General features: G+C 39.4%; 2 protein-coding genes across 3 annotated transcripts; one reads left to right on the top strand and one right to left on the bottom strand.

Annotated features, from left to right (window-relative positions):
• Positions 1–659: 659 nt before the first annotated feature.
• Positions 660–3347, bottom strand: LOC116330320 (mitochondrial uncoupling protein 2-like). 2 transcript variants are annotated; one of them, XM_031752595.2, is made up of 8 exons: positions 3197–3347; positions 2884–3015; positions 2458–2679; positions 2164–2371; positions 1889–2086; positions 1701–1802; positions 1428–1608; positions 660–1333 (listed from the first exon to the last, which is right to left on the bottom strand). In XM_031752595.2, exons 3-8 carry the CDS (start codon positions 2581–2583, stop codon positions 1219–1221), a joined length of 930 nt encoding a protein of 309 aa, XP_031608455.1. In that variant the 5' UTR covers positions 2584–2679; positions 2884–3015; positions 3197–3347; the 3' UTR covers positions 660–1218. The 2 variants fall into 2 exon arrangements, with proteins under 2 accessions (XP_031608455.1, XP_031608454.1); XM_031752594.2 differs by having other exon boundaries at positions 2458–2596.
• A 5198-nt stretch (positions 3348–8545) lies between these two features.
• On the top strand, positions 8546–13658 carry ppme1 (protein phosphatase methylesterase 1). The gene is made up of 14 exons (XM_031752555.2): positions 8546–8817; positions 9774–9867; positions 10072–10164; positions 10332–10389; positions 10503–10554; positions 10877–11031; positions 11693–11783; positions 12022–12087; positions 12181–12307; positions 12404–12533; positions 12634–12678; positions 12766–12830; positions 12973–13040; positions 13289–13658. The coding sequence occupies exons 1-14, from the start codon at positions 8732–8734 to the stop codon at positions 13290–13292; spliced, it is 1134 nt and encodes a 377-aa protein (XP_031608415.1). The 5' UTR covers positions 8546–8731; the 3' UTR covers positions 13293–13658.
• The last annotated feature ends 2419 nt before the right edge of the window (positions 13659–16077 follow it).

The raw sequence follows: 16077 nt of genomic DNA, 5'->3' as shown, positions 1-16077 counted from the left end.
ATTCATAAATGAAAAAAACATATTTTAGGTTTAAACTGGTGGTTCTTTGCCAAAAGAAATGCTGGGAGGTGTTTTATGACGGCCTGTTTCATGATTTGTTGTAACAATTCATTTTTATTTGTATAGCCCAGTAGCACAGATCATGTTCAAAGGGCCTCACAGGCATAAAAATATATTAAGAAACAAGGTCACTTCCATGTTAAACAAATAAAAAACCCATCAGAAATACATACATGCAAAAAATCCATGAGTGAAAAGAATTATATAGTAACGTATGAAACCTGGGACATAACAGAAGCAGAAGGCCAACATGATACTGATGAAGAAGACATGCATATGGTCCGTATTACCGTGTACATCTCTGTAAATGTGGCTGAACTCCGGAGGCACATTTCAGGGGTAATATTAAGTGGAAGCACTATTCAATGCTAGATTTCAAAAGGAGGTATATTTTTAAGAAATCAGCAGCATTTGCTTCCCTAAAATCCTGAGGCTTTTCCAGAAGATTTTAGGAAATCCGCATCCCCAATTTCTCTCTGTGAGGAGTGTTGTATATCTAACAGGTTAGGAGTGGGAGTCGGGATGTGAAGTGACAAACATTCAGAATAAAGTTACAAAGCAACACTGGCATTCAATAGCAGAAAAAAGGATGGGCAAAATTACAATTTTTCACTAATTAAAGTACTTTATTTCACAAAATATACATGACTCATCGACCAGCAACAAATCATACATACTTTTCACATCTAGTGGCAAAAACATTAAACTACAACTACAAAAGGTAAACAGTGTAAACAATCCAGAAAGACATATTGTGGTCACTTTAAGGTATGTAATGTTGGACATAAACTGCCTTCTGCTTTCATGGAAAGCCTAAAGGAAAAAACTAACTTTACAGCCTAACATTCATGTGATTATTTCATTTCATTCTTGTAAACATGGAAGTTTACACCAGAAGGAGCTTCTTGTAATGGAATTTCTGACCATTAAAATGCATGAAGCCTCTGTAAGGTCTAACCTTTATTTTAAATATTGCAACAATGTCCCCGGAGTCTTCCTGCTCAAACTCTTTCTAATGTCAACTCTTGTGTTTTCATGCTCCTGTATTTTCAGGTCTCCAACCAAGAGTCGTCAGTAGTCACCCCTGCACCGTGGTGTGCGTTAGGCTGTTGTGTTTTGCGGTCCTGAGTTGAAAAAAAAAAGTCTGGCTAGTTGCGGTCAGAACGGAGACTCCCAGTACTGCTGTGCCCTGCTCATGCCTTTTTTAATTTGCTCATAGGTGACAAACATCACAATGTTCCAGGAGCCGAGTCGCAGGAAAGAAGGCATGAACCTAAAGAAGAGGAAAGAAAGACAAGTGAAGAATTATTCAAAGAGGGACTTTTGTAACATCTCTGTTTGCCTTGTGGTTATGTTAGTGTGTTTACCCTTTATAGAAAGCCGTGGGTCCTTCGTTTCTTAGCATTGTGAAGGCACAGTTGAGAGCGCTGCTGTACTGACCATGTCCTGAGTTCATGAAACGTGTTTTAACTACATCCACAGGGGAAGCCACAACTGTGGTGCAGAAGCCTGCGCCGAAGGCGGCCGTGAAGTGGCACGGCATGTTGTCTGCAGGAGGACAGAAGTGTAATCACAACTCTCACGTTAATTTGACAGACGTTTGAGGGATGTTTGTCTGTATCTTTCATTCATGGTCTCACCTGTCATTAGGTTGTACTTCAGGATGAGTTCTTTGATCATGTCGTAGGTCACCAGCTCTGCACAGTTTACAATGGCGTTACGAGTGATATTTGGCATGCATCCTGGAACACAAAAGAGGATCGTAACTGTGAGAACAGCCGAGGGCATTTTCATATAAAGATGAATGACTTGAAGGCAAAGCAGGTACCTCTCCACAGGCCACGCACACCCTCGTCTCGGGCAATCGTCTTGTAGGCGTCCATGGTGCCGTTGTATCTCCTCTCGCCGTCAGCCAGTCGGACCTGGGCTTGAAAACGCACCTTTACCACATCTGTTGGCTGTGCAAAAGCCACAGCCATTGCCCCGGTGGTGCAGCCCGCCATGAGCCGAGTAACGATCCCTGCACCTGTGTGCCATATGTATGTTGGTCACAAAGAAGCAGTGCAAGAGAAGCAGACTTGTTGCTCGCTCACTGATACTCACTCTCAGTGCCTCGGGTGTAGAATTGCTTCATGGAGTCGTAAAGGCCGATACGGACAGAAGCGAAGCTCATCTGTCTCTGCAGGCCTGCCACCAGTCCATTGTACAGACTCCTGGCCCCCTCTGTGCGCACCATGGTGGTGATGGTGCCAAACACGCCCCGATACTTCAGTGCACCAACCCCTTCGGCTATCTGAGACTCTCCCTGAAGCTGCATGACATGATCCAAATAAAAGAGGATTTAATATGACATCTATCATAAGGTTAAAGGCATATGGTTAACACTGTTTGTCTAACCTGCAGTCTGACTTTGGCGGTATCCAGTGGAAAGGTGACAAGGTCGGCAATGCAGGCTGCCGTGCCTGCTCCGAAGAACTTAACTGCCGCAGAGGGCATCACATCTTTGGGTTTCATGCCAACCATTGCTGCGCCTCAGCTGAGGACGTGAATGGAAAGATATGCTCTTACGATCCAAAGACCTTTGGTTGTGTAACACAAAGCACCAAAGAACACCGCTGCCTGGACAACCAAATACGGGATATAACCGTGTAATGTAAAAATAGACTGTATGCATAACTGCTGATATTTTCTCATATTAAACGACTTTTGTTTGATCTGTTTAAAATGACTAACTGTGATAAACCTGGGTGTACAGGTAGTATTTAGTGCACTGGATGTGCTGGAAATATATTTCATGCTTTTCATGATGAAAGTCATACAAACCTGTGAGTAAGGATAGTGACAAGTTTCAGGTTTTCTCAAGAAACAGGCTAGTCTTTCGATGTGCTTCTGTTGTGGAAATGCCTCGGGCCATAAACTCTCCTCGAAATGAGCCAGTGAGCATACCACCACTCGCTGCAAAAACAACCATATAGCACAACTCAGCAAATCATCATTCACTCAGTTTTAGCTGAAAGCAACTCACAGCTTGAAGCAAATATAACAGCATATAACTGACATTTTCAATTAACTGCCAATAAAAATTTACAGAGTTAAAAAAAGTCACAGCAGATATGCAAGGTTGGGTTTTTTTTACCTTATATGTTTTCCAAGTAAATTATAATCCAATGAGCAGGAAAAATGTATACAGTCCTCTTTGGTAGTTAATCCTATACGTTTTCTCGTCTCCTGTGTGCCTACTGTTCCAATGTGGAAGAAGCCTCCCCAAATTTATAGGAAGCTTTTACACGTGACTACATGCGCTGTAGCCAAACAAGTTGTACACCTGTTATGAGAATATCATGTTTATCAGTCTGTGAGCCTGAGCCAGATATCTGAGCTCTTGTTGATCTCTTTCCTGATGCCGTCATCATGGCAGCCTGGCATGAAATCTCTGAGTACACATAAACATTCAGATCTATTTGGAGTCCGTTTACACAGTAAAGAACTTACTGCTGAAAGTTTCATGGATTTTTTTTAAAAACATTGTTTCAGGTTTGGAATCCAGAGTTTGGCATTTGTGTGAAATTTCAGCTTTTCTTCCTCAGATACCAGCTCACATTACTCTGCTGACATCACAGGGTGAACTGTATTTTTCTATTGGTTGGTAACTTGCAGCCAATCAGACTGGGAGGCCTGTCTGGATTCATGAGATGTTTGCCCAGGACATTTGTCTGGCTGGGTAATATTTCCACCGCATCATTTCTTACTGTTTGTGCCCAGGCAACAGAATTAGCTCTAGAAGTTTAGAAGCTTTAGGAATCCCCCATCTCTCCATCCCTGCAAGCAATAAAAAGTTATGAAATTATTCAAGTAAGGGGACCGCCATGCTTCGTAGCCAATCCATACCATGGGTCAGGGTGGGTGGGTCCAGAGAGCATCTGAATGCAATCATTTGGGTTGTTTTGTAACAGGCCCACAAGCTGCTTCCAACAGGAGGAGCAGCTGCCAAATGGAAAGTGTCAGGGGGAGGAGGTGCACTCTTTGTAGGTGGGGGTGTTGGCTCTCTGTGAGTGCATGCTTCCTTACATGTGACTTTCCATTGCATTCTGGGTCACAGGTCGCCAAGTTTTTCTCAAGTCAGAAAGCACAGCCTCATATTCCGAATATCAAAGGATTCACCTGCTGCAGCATGTGTCAGGAAGTTGTTCTGTCCCCAAAACAACACTACTTGTAACCGTAACAGTACTGTGCAAAAGTCTTGAGCCTCCCTTGTTTCTTTATAGTTTGCTTCCAAGGAGCCAGACAAGATAAGATAACTCTTTAAGATAAGACCTGGTGCTACTGAGCCAGAGTTCTCCAGGCTGCTTTTTTTGCTTATATTCATTCCAGTCTTTTAACCATTTTTAGAAGAATGTTTTTTGTTTGTTAAGTCACTTAACACCGACCTGATAATGAATTAGAAAACACACCCAGCTAAAGCAATTAACACCTAAGACAACTTAGCAAAGAGCCTGTTTTGAATTGTATCATTAGGATCTTTGGTAAGCCTGTCACAAAAATATCTAATTTCTTCTCATTTATTTTGTTCAACCCACAAAATATGCCAAAGATAACACAGTTTGATATAAAATCGTGTTTTTGCACCTACAAGGTGATTTCCAAAGAGCTATTTGCAAAAAACTTGTCCCAGCATGGTGTGAAGGTTGTCCTTAAATACAGAAACCGGATAAGAAATGGTATGATTTTTTTTTTTTATGAAAAAACAGGATGATGAACTCGACCCTTCATCATCCACCTGTTCTTCACTAAAACCTCATCAGAAATCGTTTCAGTGGAAGGATGGCTGACAAGAAATCATTCTCAAGGAAGCAAAACAGGTAGAAAAGGCTGAGGTAATCCAAATTACACAAGAACTGGACTGAAAATCTGAATCTGAATTTGGAATTGTTTGGTTCACATCATTGTCAGTATGTGTAGGGAGGAGATCAAGAGGGAAGTACAACAGTGAGTATCTACAGCCATTTGTAAAACTCGGTGGATGCTCTGTCATAGTTTGGGGCTTCATTGCAGCCAGGGGTGTTTGAAATCTTATCAAAATTGCTGCAATTATAAATGCAGAAAAGCCCGGCTGTGTTGAAAAATAAAAGCAGTCATACCAAATATTGACTTTCAACCTTATCAGAATTGTATAAATTCAGTTTTTGACTTGTACACTATATTTCCATAGCTCAAGACTTTTGCACATTATTGTGAACATCTTCTTTCCCATAAACTGCTGCTTTATAGCAATATTGCCCTGTACACATAAAACAGTGTCATAATTCATCTTCAGTGTGACGACTTACTCAGAAACTCTGAAGTAGTTTTGGTAAACAGGGTCAAAGTAAAGCCCTACACCTGCATATTTTCCACTCCTCATATTTACAGCTATAAAGGTTCTATATTAAACAAGGCATTCGGTGGAGATTAGTAAAGTGAGAACATATTTACGTTTAGCAAACATATTCAGACTGGGTCCTGTGATGTCAAACGACATTACAGGACATTTGAAAGGTAATAATCCACTTATACTGTACTCCATGAAAAGGTTAAGGAGATGGTGGAGGTGGTTTCACCACCTGCTCTCTAAAAACAGTTTCCTGGGAACACTCTGTGAGAAACATTTAAGCACACAGTCGGGCCAGTAAACAAGTCAGTGGGCTGGCTTCAACCAGTCTGCAGTGACCTCCCCTTAAAAAGACACTGAGCCCCCAGACCCGATCACCCCTGTGCTCTGAATACTGTGAACTTTAAATCAGTGCTGAGAAACACTATAAATAATCCTCCACAACACTATAAATAAGGTCAGCCGCTGCGTCACTTAAAGGTTAGTAGGGCACAGGTTTATGGCTCAGCATGTTTGCTTCATTCACAAAATCAGTTCAGACTTGGATTGTCCTGGTTCTGCTTCACTGGATGATTAAATGGGAAAAGAATAAAGGGACACTAAAACAGCTTATTTTTAATATCTGTAGTTACCTCAAGTTTATATGTTTTTCCAACTTTATCAACAGCTTTTATCATTTATGCTGACTTACAGTTTTTCACCGTACACAAAACAGATATTCCACTAAGACAGCAAAAGGCTCCATATAGCAGAGATGACTCAGGGATTTGCAGACTGTTTGGATTTAGCTTTGGCTTGCATTTTTATTAAAACATAGTGCTTATTTTGGCTCTCACTGGCTATATGATATCTTCTAATATTAGGTTAGATCAGTGAGCAAAGATCAGATCACACATGTTGTTAAGGAGTTGATGGGTTACAAAACAAACACAGGGATTATAATGTAATATAAACACTGCTGAGAAGATACGGAAGGAAAAGTGTTCATGTAAAGCACATGATGAAAAATGCTTGAATAGTCTGGAAAATGGCCTGATATTGTATTCCAGAGAGCTTTTTTGAACAATATCACAAATTCAACTTAGTATTTAAAAAGATATCTAGCATGATAACTGGAAAGGTTCTTTATGCAGATACTCCTCAGTGTTGAGACCTTTGCCCTACTTAAAACGTGCGTCAGTGCTGACTGATTAGGATGATAATCAGCTGAGTCCTCCTAAAATTACATGCGACTCATTATGTTTGCTCACCAGCACCTGTTCCCGTCCTCTCGTTCTAATTAACAAGTCTACAACTGTGGAGAACCGGCTGTCATAACATGTTCTTTTTACATAACTGCGATTCATTCGCTCTGATGTCTCTCACTATGTCGCTTGACTTCAGTGTCTGGAAAGTTTCACACTTTAACAACTTAAATTTCCTGTTAACAGTTTTTGTTACTGGAATGTGTGTGTTTACTTTTGCACCTTATATGTGTCAGGCTTTAAAAATTACATGTCAAGTAATGTAACTTGATGCCTTCTCTCACTGGAAACACCCACACCTTTAAAACAGACAGAGCTTTGGAAGACATTGAACTTCTGTTCACAGGCTGAGTAGCACTAAAATTACTATGAGGAAGCGGGACATAGTGGGTCACATTCTTGGACGGGCACTGCTGCCAGTCTGTGTTCGAGAATTGTATAGTAAGCTAAAAAAATATATATACTACTGACCTAAAACACACGCATATATATAAATACAGGAGTGTTGTTGTTTTGGGGGGTTTTTTTCTGAATTTTCGCTTTTTGTTTTACTTACTCTGCCTTCACGCATCTACATTTGGGTCCAGCTCACAACAAGCGCATTGAGGCAACTGTTGTTGCGATTTAGTGCTATATAGATCAAACTGAATTGACCTGAACATTCGACCTACGTAAAGCAGCAGACTGTGACACAGCAGAGTTTTTCAAGTGCTGCTTTTAAATACAGAGCTGTATACAAAGTTGTGTTTCGGTGTTTGTGATTTGAGAACACGCTGAAGGTTTGGCTCTTGGAAGACAGAATAGAGGATCATGTATACCATACTTATAGCTGTTGGTTCATTTATGTTCACAGTTCATTTTCCTTTAATGTAACTATAGCAAAGCTGTGAAAAGATTTGATGCTGTCTATGTCTGTGACACCACAGGTGCAGTGGGTTGCTGGGCTTCATGACTAAAGTTAACCTCTGGTTAGTGTAACAATACAGGCCCAGTGATGTTTATGAAGAGTGAATCATTGCTTGCTACAAAAAATTAATGCAAGTCAATGTTATTTGTAACAATCCAGTTAGAGAATCAGCAGCTGTAACTTTGTTGTTGAATTTGAGAAGGCAGTTAATTACATTACTCCTTTACATTACTGCTCACTAAGTAACTAAAGTGGAATAACAGTTCTACACTGTTTATTTATTATTTAAAATCACATAAAAATAGTCTAAGAATATTAAGTTAGGATAGCATAAAACAGCATGTTTAAGTTCTGTTAACATAATCCCATTGTTAATGAAAAACAGCTTTAGTATTACAAAAATAAATAAATAAGATTACTTGAATTTAGTTGACCAAAAATTTAGCTGACCAAAAATATGGGTGGAATTAAAATATCTATGTTTTTGTTACCCATTACTCCATTTTCTTCCATTTATCCAGTTTGGGATCACAACAGGGGATTAAGGCTTTTCGTGCTGTCACAGGGCAAGAGGGGGAGATACAACCTGCACAAGTCTGTCACAGGGCAGACAACTACTCAAACCTACAGCTAGTATAAAATCACTTCTTCTCAAACATGCATAACTTTAGGTTGAGGTACGTTGAGGCCAGGTAATGCAGTCTGCAAAGAGGGCAGATGGACTTAAACCCACATCCTTTTTGCTATAAACTGACAGCGCTAACCATCACACTAGTATACTTAACTGGGTTTACACTTGATGTTCATAATAATCAGTCTCAGTCTTTATTGGAAGCAGTCTGACTTTCATTCACGGTACTCCGAACTGCTGAAAGCTATGAAGTGTAAGCCGCTTTTGAATTGCAGTTGAATTTGTAGCCAGTAGATGGCGACAATGCTGTGAAATAATCTGCGTCAATCATCTGAGAAAAAGAGACCGTCATTTCAGCTGCAGAAGAAGAAGGACGCTAGCCGTTAGCTTGCCAGGCAAACGCAGTTTAACCAATGTCTGGCTAACATCGGTGTAGGTGTCGAAGAAAATCATATGCTGCGAAAGCGAGAGAAGGTCACATCAAAGAGTTCCTGACAAAGACCGGCCTCACTTTTGACAACATGGAGAAACAGTTGCATTTGAACCTGTTAGCCTCCAGACCTCCCATGGCAGGTGGTTTTCAGTCTGGCTCCAAAATGAAAATGGGGTGAGTTAGCTAGGATCTTAGCAGCTTTTTTTATCGTGACGTTTAGTTGTGTGCACCATCACGCCGGTTGTGTTTTTTTATTCCCAAAGCCAGGGAGTGTAATCGTATATTTACACTGTCACTGAATTGCACTGCTTAACTGATTGCTTTAGCCCGGCTAGGTTAGCTGCATCTGCTACTAGAGTGGAGATAATCAGTGTTGTACACCACTGATTGATTTAGCCTGGCGCTTTTGCGTGTTAGCATTTAAAATTAAAAGGATATCCTTTAAGTCTGAAAAACAGTGTCAGCAGGATAACGCCCCGTGTAAAAATCGTCTCAAACTGGCTTTTTGAGCATGACAATGAGTTCACTGTACCCAGATGGCCTCCACAGTCACCAGATCTCATTTCAATAGAGCACCTTTGGGATGGGGTGGAACAGGGAGATTCACATTATTGATGTGCAGCAACTGTGATGCTATCATGTCATCTTGGAGCAAAATCTGAGGAATGTTTCAAGCACCTTGTTGAATCTATGCCTTGAACAATTAAGGAAGCTGTGAAGTAAAACGGGGTCCAGCTCAGTACTGGCGAGGTGTATCTTATAAAATGGCTTGAATATAAATGAACTGTTAACTCTGTAATACTTTAATCAGCAACAAATTACAATGAATTGGTAAAATAAATGCTCTGACACACCTTTCCTTTACCTTTGCCAGATGAACATGATGATTATGCTTAAATTCTGTTTTGTTTTTTGTTATTTTTTTTATTAATTTTTTTTTTCTTTTTGTTTATTTTTCTATTTTTTATTATTGCAATGTTTGATGATGTGAAAAGAAGGGGAGAGTTATTTTTAGTCTGGAGTATTTTTGTCTTTCAATTGCTTCCACAAAGTTTAACCGTCCTGTTGCAGTGTTGAATCACATCAGATATGGATTCGGTTACTTATTTACTTTTGTTCTTTTTTTACAGACCTGGGCGTAAGAGAGATTTCTCCCCTCTGCCCTGGAGTCAGTATTTTGAAACCATGGAAGACGTGGTGGTGGAAAATGAAAACGGCAAAGATATATCCTTGACTGCTGTTCCAGTTTGTAAGAGGAAATTGAGCATGAATGACACACACTTTGGGTCCAAGTCTTCAGATTTAACTCCTCATATCATTGTGCTACATGACTAGAATATATGCAGAAGATTAATGTGCATTATTGTTGGACAAGCATCTGCTTACTTCATTATTCTTTCAATTAGTATTTCTTTGACCGCTGTGAACATTTTCAGAATTTACTGCAGTGGTTCCCATGGTCCTGTGCTGCTCCTGCTTCACGGAGGAGGCCACTCTGCACTATCCTGGGCGGTGTTCACTGTGAGCTTCATAACTATTACAGACGCTTTATGATCTGTTAGCAGTCTACATTAAAGTTAACAGCAATGTTGTGAAGAACATTTATAAAGTTTTTTTTTTTTTTTTTAATGTCAACATATCGTCTGTGATCTGTTTAATTGAAATGATTTCGATCTATGTTCTTGCAGGCCATCATATACAGCAGGATTAATTGCAGGGTGGTAGCTATGGACCTCCGAGCTCATGGTAGGTTGCAGGACACAGCAAGTTTTTATCTTTGCACGTGGTTTGAGGATTATTGCATTGTTTGCCTCGGTTTATATGGAACAAATGAGTTAAATCTCTGTCATCGCCTGCAGGTGACACTAAAGTGAAAAATCCTGAGGATCTCTCTGCGGACACGATGGCGAAGTAAGTCTTTAAGAGAACACAGTTTTTGTGGGAATGATTTTTAAACATCTGCTTCTTGGGTTTACATCACAGGAACATATGGGACGCCACAGAAGGTGGTGATGATCCAGCAGGCATGAGTTTAATTAAGAAAATTTTGGTTTCACCGCTCATTAAACGTGGGAAGAGTGTGGTGACTTCCTGTGGCTAACATTTGGATTATTGATTGCGGTGTAAAATGTAAAATGTAGTTACTAGCTTCCTGATTAGAGTTTCAATCATAACTGAAAAACAGGCTGACAGGTTATATTCTTGCTTCTTCGGGTTTTTTTCTTCCCCCAAGGGATATTGGCAAAGTGGTGGAGGCACTTTATGGAGACAACCCACCTCCAATCATGCTTATTGGACACAGCATGGGAGGGGCCATTGCAGTTCACACTGCCACTGCCAATCATATACCATCCCTGCTTGGTCTCTGCGTCATTGACGTTGTAGAGGGTAAGCTCCACAGATAAGTGCATATTTCCAAAGTCGTTAAACACGAATCCTGCAAGTTGCTTTGGTAACGCCTCAGGTCACTTATTTGGGCAGTTACTTTGAGGCCCTTACCTAAATGACTGAGGAGACTGAAAATGGCTTAAATGATCACCAGGACATAAAAACTCTATTTATAGAATCGCCTGCCCAAAGGCACCAGAGGTTTGGGGACTTTGTCCAAAATCACGTTTCCAAAGTTCTTTCCCCACAAGTTGTTCTTCTGTTTCACACGGGCAAAGTCGCATGTTAGTACAACTTCATTAACAGTCCAAATTTGATCAGTGACTGGCTTGTTCCACCAGAGCACTTGAACAAATGTTATGCTAATCAATGCTCTCAATACTGGGAACAAAGAAAAACAATGAGTATATTTAAACACTTAAAACTGTGTGCACGAGTCTGTGCAACAACATGAGCAGATCACATGATTGGGTCTTTTCCAATACAGAATGCTCTCATTGCTTTTTATGAGAGCATTTGTCAGTTCTTTCATTTTATGTTGTTAGTTGTTTAGGTTTTTTTAATGATGTAAAATGTAAGTTATTATTCTGAATATTGGTAATAAATGGCATAAGCACTAATTGTGGGTTTGTTAAATAATTTTGTTTGTGTTAACACTCAGGGACGGCAATGGATGCTTTAAACAGTATGCAGAATTTCCTCAGAAGTCGGCCAAAAACATTTAAATCTCTGGAAAATGCGATTGAGTGGAGGTAAATGTTAAACAGTGAGCCACACTGCTGCACCTTTTTGTTTGATTAGATTACATCATACATATATATTCTGTCTTTTAGTTTGCAAATTGTGCCAAGTGTTATTTGTCCAAAGCACACTGGAAATAACTTGCTTTATTTATTTATTTGTTCATTGTAGTTCCTTACCTTGAAGAGCTTCAATTGTTAATTGTTGTAAACAAGTGCCTAAAGGTGTTCTTTACCTTTTTCCTTTCAGTGTGAAGAGTGGCCAGATCCGAAACATCGAGTCAGCCCGGGTGTCCATGGGAGGCCAAGTGAAAAAGTGTGTCTGGGCTCTCTCTTCTCTGCAGTATGTGCTATGTGGGTTTGTGGCTTTTACTGACTGTTTCAGTTTCCTCTCTTGTGACATTTACAGATGTGAGGAATCCACCAGCAGCTCAGGGGTGTCTAATAGCATTGGTGAAGGTATTATAGAAGAAGAGGAAGATGAGGAAGCAGAAGAAGAATCCAGCAAGAAAAGAGCAAAGGAGGATGACCAGGAGGTTTGGTCTCTCAGTCCTTAGTTTTCTCTTGTCATCTGTAGGTGTTTTGGAAACAGATTGAAAGCTATAAAAGAGTATTTGAATTCTTTCACACAGACGAAAAAGGAGAGCATCTTCACCTGGAGAGTAGAGCTGTCCAAGACGGAAAAATATTGGGAGGGTTGGTTCAAGGGTCTGTCTGCCCTCTTTCTCACCACCCCTGTGCCAAAACTGCTCCTTCTCGCAGGTTCGATTTATTCTCTTTTTTTTTCTCAAATATCTGGTAATTTAAATAGGACAGAGACACTGACTGCACAGTTTCGCGCCTGACTTATCTCGTTGTACAGGAGTGGACAGGCTTGACAAAGATCTTACCATTGGACAGATGCAGGGTAAAGTGCACAGATTGTTTCTCCCTTTTTTTTGCAATCTTTTGTAAGAATACACGCATTTTTAAAAAAAATATTATTTGTTTGCAGGAAAGTTTCAGATGCAGGTCCTCCCTCAGTGCGGTCACGCTGTTCACGAGGATGCACCTGAGAAAGTGAGCGTTCTTACCCGAATTTACTGGCACTGTACTCATGTACTGTCAGAGGCCCATAACGTTATATATTTATGTATGCGTGCTGCGTGTTGTTATGTCTGTTTTCAATTTTTTAACTTGCTCCTCTGACATCTGTTGCTAGGTAGCAGATGCACTAGCAACATTTATGGTTCGGCACAAATTCACTGAGTTTAAGGAGGGATACCTGTGGTAAGTGAGCTCACTACTAAGGAGTGAGGTTGTTAAATTTTCAAGAGGTGCATTAATTATATGTAGAATAATATGATAATTGTTTCAGTTCTGCTTTAACAATAAAAATCTAGATTTTTAAATTGATTGATAAGGAATTTATCCTTGCTTGTTCCTGTCATAGAGGCTGCAGTAAATGGTAATGGTAGAGACACATGAAAAATTCACCTCATCTTACTTCGTTCCATTTTTCTTATCTTTTTCTGCAGCTAATTTCCAGTTTTGCGTCTACATATAGCCAGCAGCCGTAGAAGAAATGTCTCAAGATTCATCAACATCATTGTCCAATTTAACAGCAAATTAAGGAAAATATAGCTGCTATTATTATTATTATTATTATTATTATTATTATTATTATGCTTTTGTCATGTTGATATTTTTGCCTTTCTGCTTTGCCTTATTTTTATTTTAAATCATCAGATTTGCTTGTATGTTTCCTTTTTGTTTATATATTTTTTTTAATTTCCGATTTGTAATGCTCTCCTGTTTTATTTTGAGTGATTGCATCATTATTAATGTGTGTTTAATGTTTGAATTTAAACAGTGATTAAAGATGGATGCAGCCAGTAGTGTCACCCAGTCTTTTATTATGTGCGTGTTAATATGCATGTTGTGCTTTATTCTAGTTTTCTATCGTTTCTACGCTGTTCGCACTAGAATAACTACTAGAACGTTCAGCTGTTCTGAGTGAGTTCTGGTTGTTACTTCACCTACTGGATTAAAAAAAAAAAAAAAGTAAGTTGACCAGGTGCCCCAGTTTGTGAGAGCCTGAATGGCACATTCAGCTCTTGTCCAGCAATGTTTCAACACACAGTTTACAACAGCTAGATTATTGAATCTTGGACACCGTTGGGTGTTCCAGCAGGAAAATGATGTTAAAATTTGTTTTGGAATGGATAAAGCACGTTAACAGTAAGTATCCTCGACCCTACTGAAAATATGTCCACTGCATTTAAAAGTTGGTCTGTGCCAAGAAACCCAAAAATTTTAATGATTTCTGTCAAAAAGAGTGGTAAAAATATCCAGCCAGAGTTACGCCAGAAGTTTGTTGATGGCTACCAAAAGCATGTAGTTGAGGTCAAACTAGCCAACAAGGGTTTAACTAAATATTAATAGAGATAAATGTGCACATTTGAGCCCGTGTGGATAAGAGGTTTATGCTGTACAATCATTCATATTACCATGGCATTCATTCCCATCATTATTTTTTGTGAAGCATGTGTAGCTCATGTATATAATTAGCAGAAATAGTGGCAGATTAAAAATCCAAGGTTGGCTGCAGTTTCTAAACTTTATGAAAAAGGTGACATCTTTTTCCTCATGTCCTTCATACACTCCATGGAATAACAAAAGGTTTTTAATTGTCCCTCAGTGAATTATCAGAGTGAGAAATATGTTGCAGAGATGTGCAGTATAAACACCTGAATTATTAATGAGCCATAATGACTGTCCTCCAAAGAGCGGAAGCCTCTGAGATTATTTTGTGATCTGAGTCTGTAAACAGAGCTGACGTGCACCGCTCCCAACAGGGGCAAAGTTTATGGGCCGGGCAAAGTTTATGGGCCTGGCAAATGATGTTTTATTTTTTTATTTGCTTTTTTATTTTTTAGAAAAGAAGAAAAAACAGCAAAAAACAACTTAGCTGTCAGTGTTAGTTACACAACTACAGCCTCATGAATATGCAGGAGCTGTCCATGATGCAGTGGTGCTGAAATACTTAAACGGGGTCAACAAATTGGTTCCTTCTATCAATAAAACTCTACTATATTACATGATATTACCTTATAGTGAATATCTATCCAATGTATTGATGGGCCAGGGTGTTTAATACCTAATCTCGCAATATGACACAATAATTCATGATCCTCAGAGGATAAAACGGACCTGATGTGAGTAAAAAAAGGTCACACTTTGTAGTGTAATGACATTTCTACTTTGAGTTCACTTATACATACGTAAGGCGTAATTGACGACTCCTTTGAACAGACATTACAAATAATAGCAAATAAATAATACATTAGCTCACTGAATTGACAATGCGTGATCAAATCTTTAGGACCCCTGCTATAAACAAATGTAAAATGCCTCTATAATTCTTGCCTTCAACAAACCGTGCAGAACTGACCCCAGCAATCTCACTAGATTTAATGTAATGGGCACTCATGATATAACATTGTCCTCTGGAGCTGTACCTAAGGCCCAGCTTTCGAGACAGTTTTCCTCTGCACAAAATACAGCAGGTGTCTATGAATAAATAAGAAAACTGTAGTTTTTAGTGTCTTTTTGTTTGTTTGTGTGTTTTTTAAGTTTTGTTATTTGCTTTAGCTTCTCTGATGACTCATTTGACTGAAATAATGGCTGCTTGGGGCAAAGTTTATGGGCCCAGCAAATTATGTTTCATTTTTTATTCGCTTGTTTTTAGAAAAGAAGAAAAGAAAATGGCAATCTGTGTTACACTGCACTTCTGTTGTCTATTGGTTTTAAAAGCATAATGTACATTAATCAAGGACCCATGAAGAAATGCACGGGAGTTACCTGTTTTCTCTTACAATCTGACTGAAAAGATCCAGTTGGGTTTTATTATCGTCTAGGTGAATCATCTTATTATGAAAAACAAGAGTGAAGTGATACTGATACATGGACATTAGTGCTGTCAGCAGGAAGAACTGAAAACAACAAGCCTCCAGCAGCATTAGACCCAAAAGAAAAAAAAAAATATGTTTTTAAAATTCATATCTGCAGCCACAAACGGCATATTAAATATATGTTTGACGTGTGATTCCCTTTTCAGGCTTATTTGTGTCATCAACTATTCACAGAGAAAACTCAAACAGCATCACTGATCTCTTTAATGACTCACATTAAATTGCCTATTAAAAGAATATCTGATTCTGGAGTGCTGGTGCAGCTCACTGGGTTGAGCAGGCAGCTTGGGTGCTGTAGAGCAACAACAGAGGTCTGGGTATAATCACCCCAGGTAATTTGCTGCATGTCTTCT

Source organism: Oreochromis aureus, linkage group 10, assembly GCF_013358895.1.
Source record: "Oreochromis aureus strain Israel breed Guangdong linkage group 10, ZZ_aureus, whole genome shotgun sequence".
Lineage (NCBI taxonomy): Eukaryota > Metazoa > Chordata > Actinopteri > Cichliformes > Cichlidae > Oreochromis > Oreochromis aureus.
Note: the sequence above shows the minus strand (reverse complement) of the source record. Positions and strands in the feature narration are given on the sequence as shown.

Bases quoted from the DNA above. Each gene is read 5' to 3' on its own strand.
- LOC116330320 (XM_031752595.2), bottom strand. From the start codon at position 2,583: ATGGTTGGCATGAAACCCAAAGATGTGATGCCCTCTGCGGCAGTTAAG. The intron at 2,087-2,163 runs GTGAGTATCAGT...TATGGCACACAG, and splicing joins CTACACCCGAGGCACTGAGA to GTGCAGGGATCGTTACTCGG. The intron at 1,609-1,700 runs GTGAGACCATGA...GTCCTCCTGCAG, and splicing joins GAAGTACAACCTAATGACAG to ACAACATGCCGTGCCACTTC.
- ppme1 (XM_031752555.2), top strand. From the start codon at position 8,732: ATGGAGAAACAGTTGCATTTGAACCTGTTAGCCTCCAGACCTCCCATG. The intron at 8,818-9,773 runs GTGAGTTAGCTA...CTTTTTTTACAG, and splicing joins GGCTCCAAAATGAAAATGGG to ACCTGGGCGTAAGAGAGATT. The intron at 10,555-10,876 runs GTAAGTCTTTAA...TCTTCCCCCAAG, and splicing joins TCTGCGGACACGATGGCGAA to GGATATTGGCAAAGTGGTGG.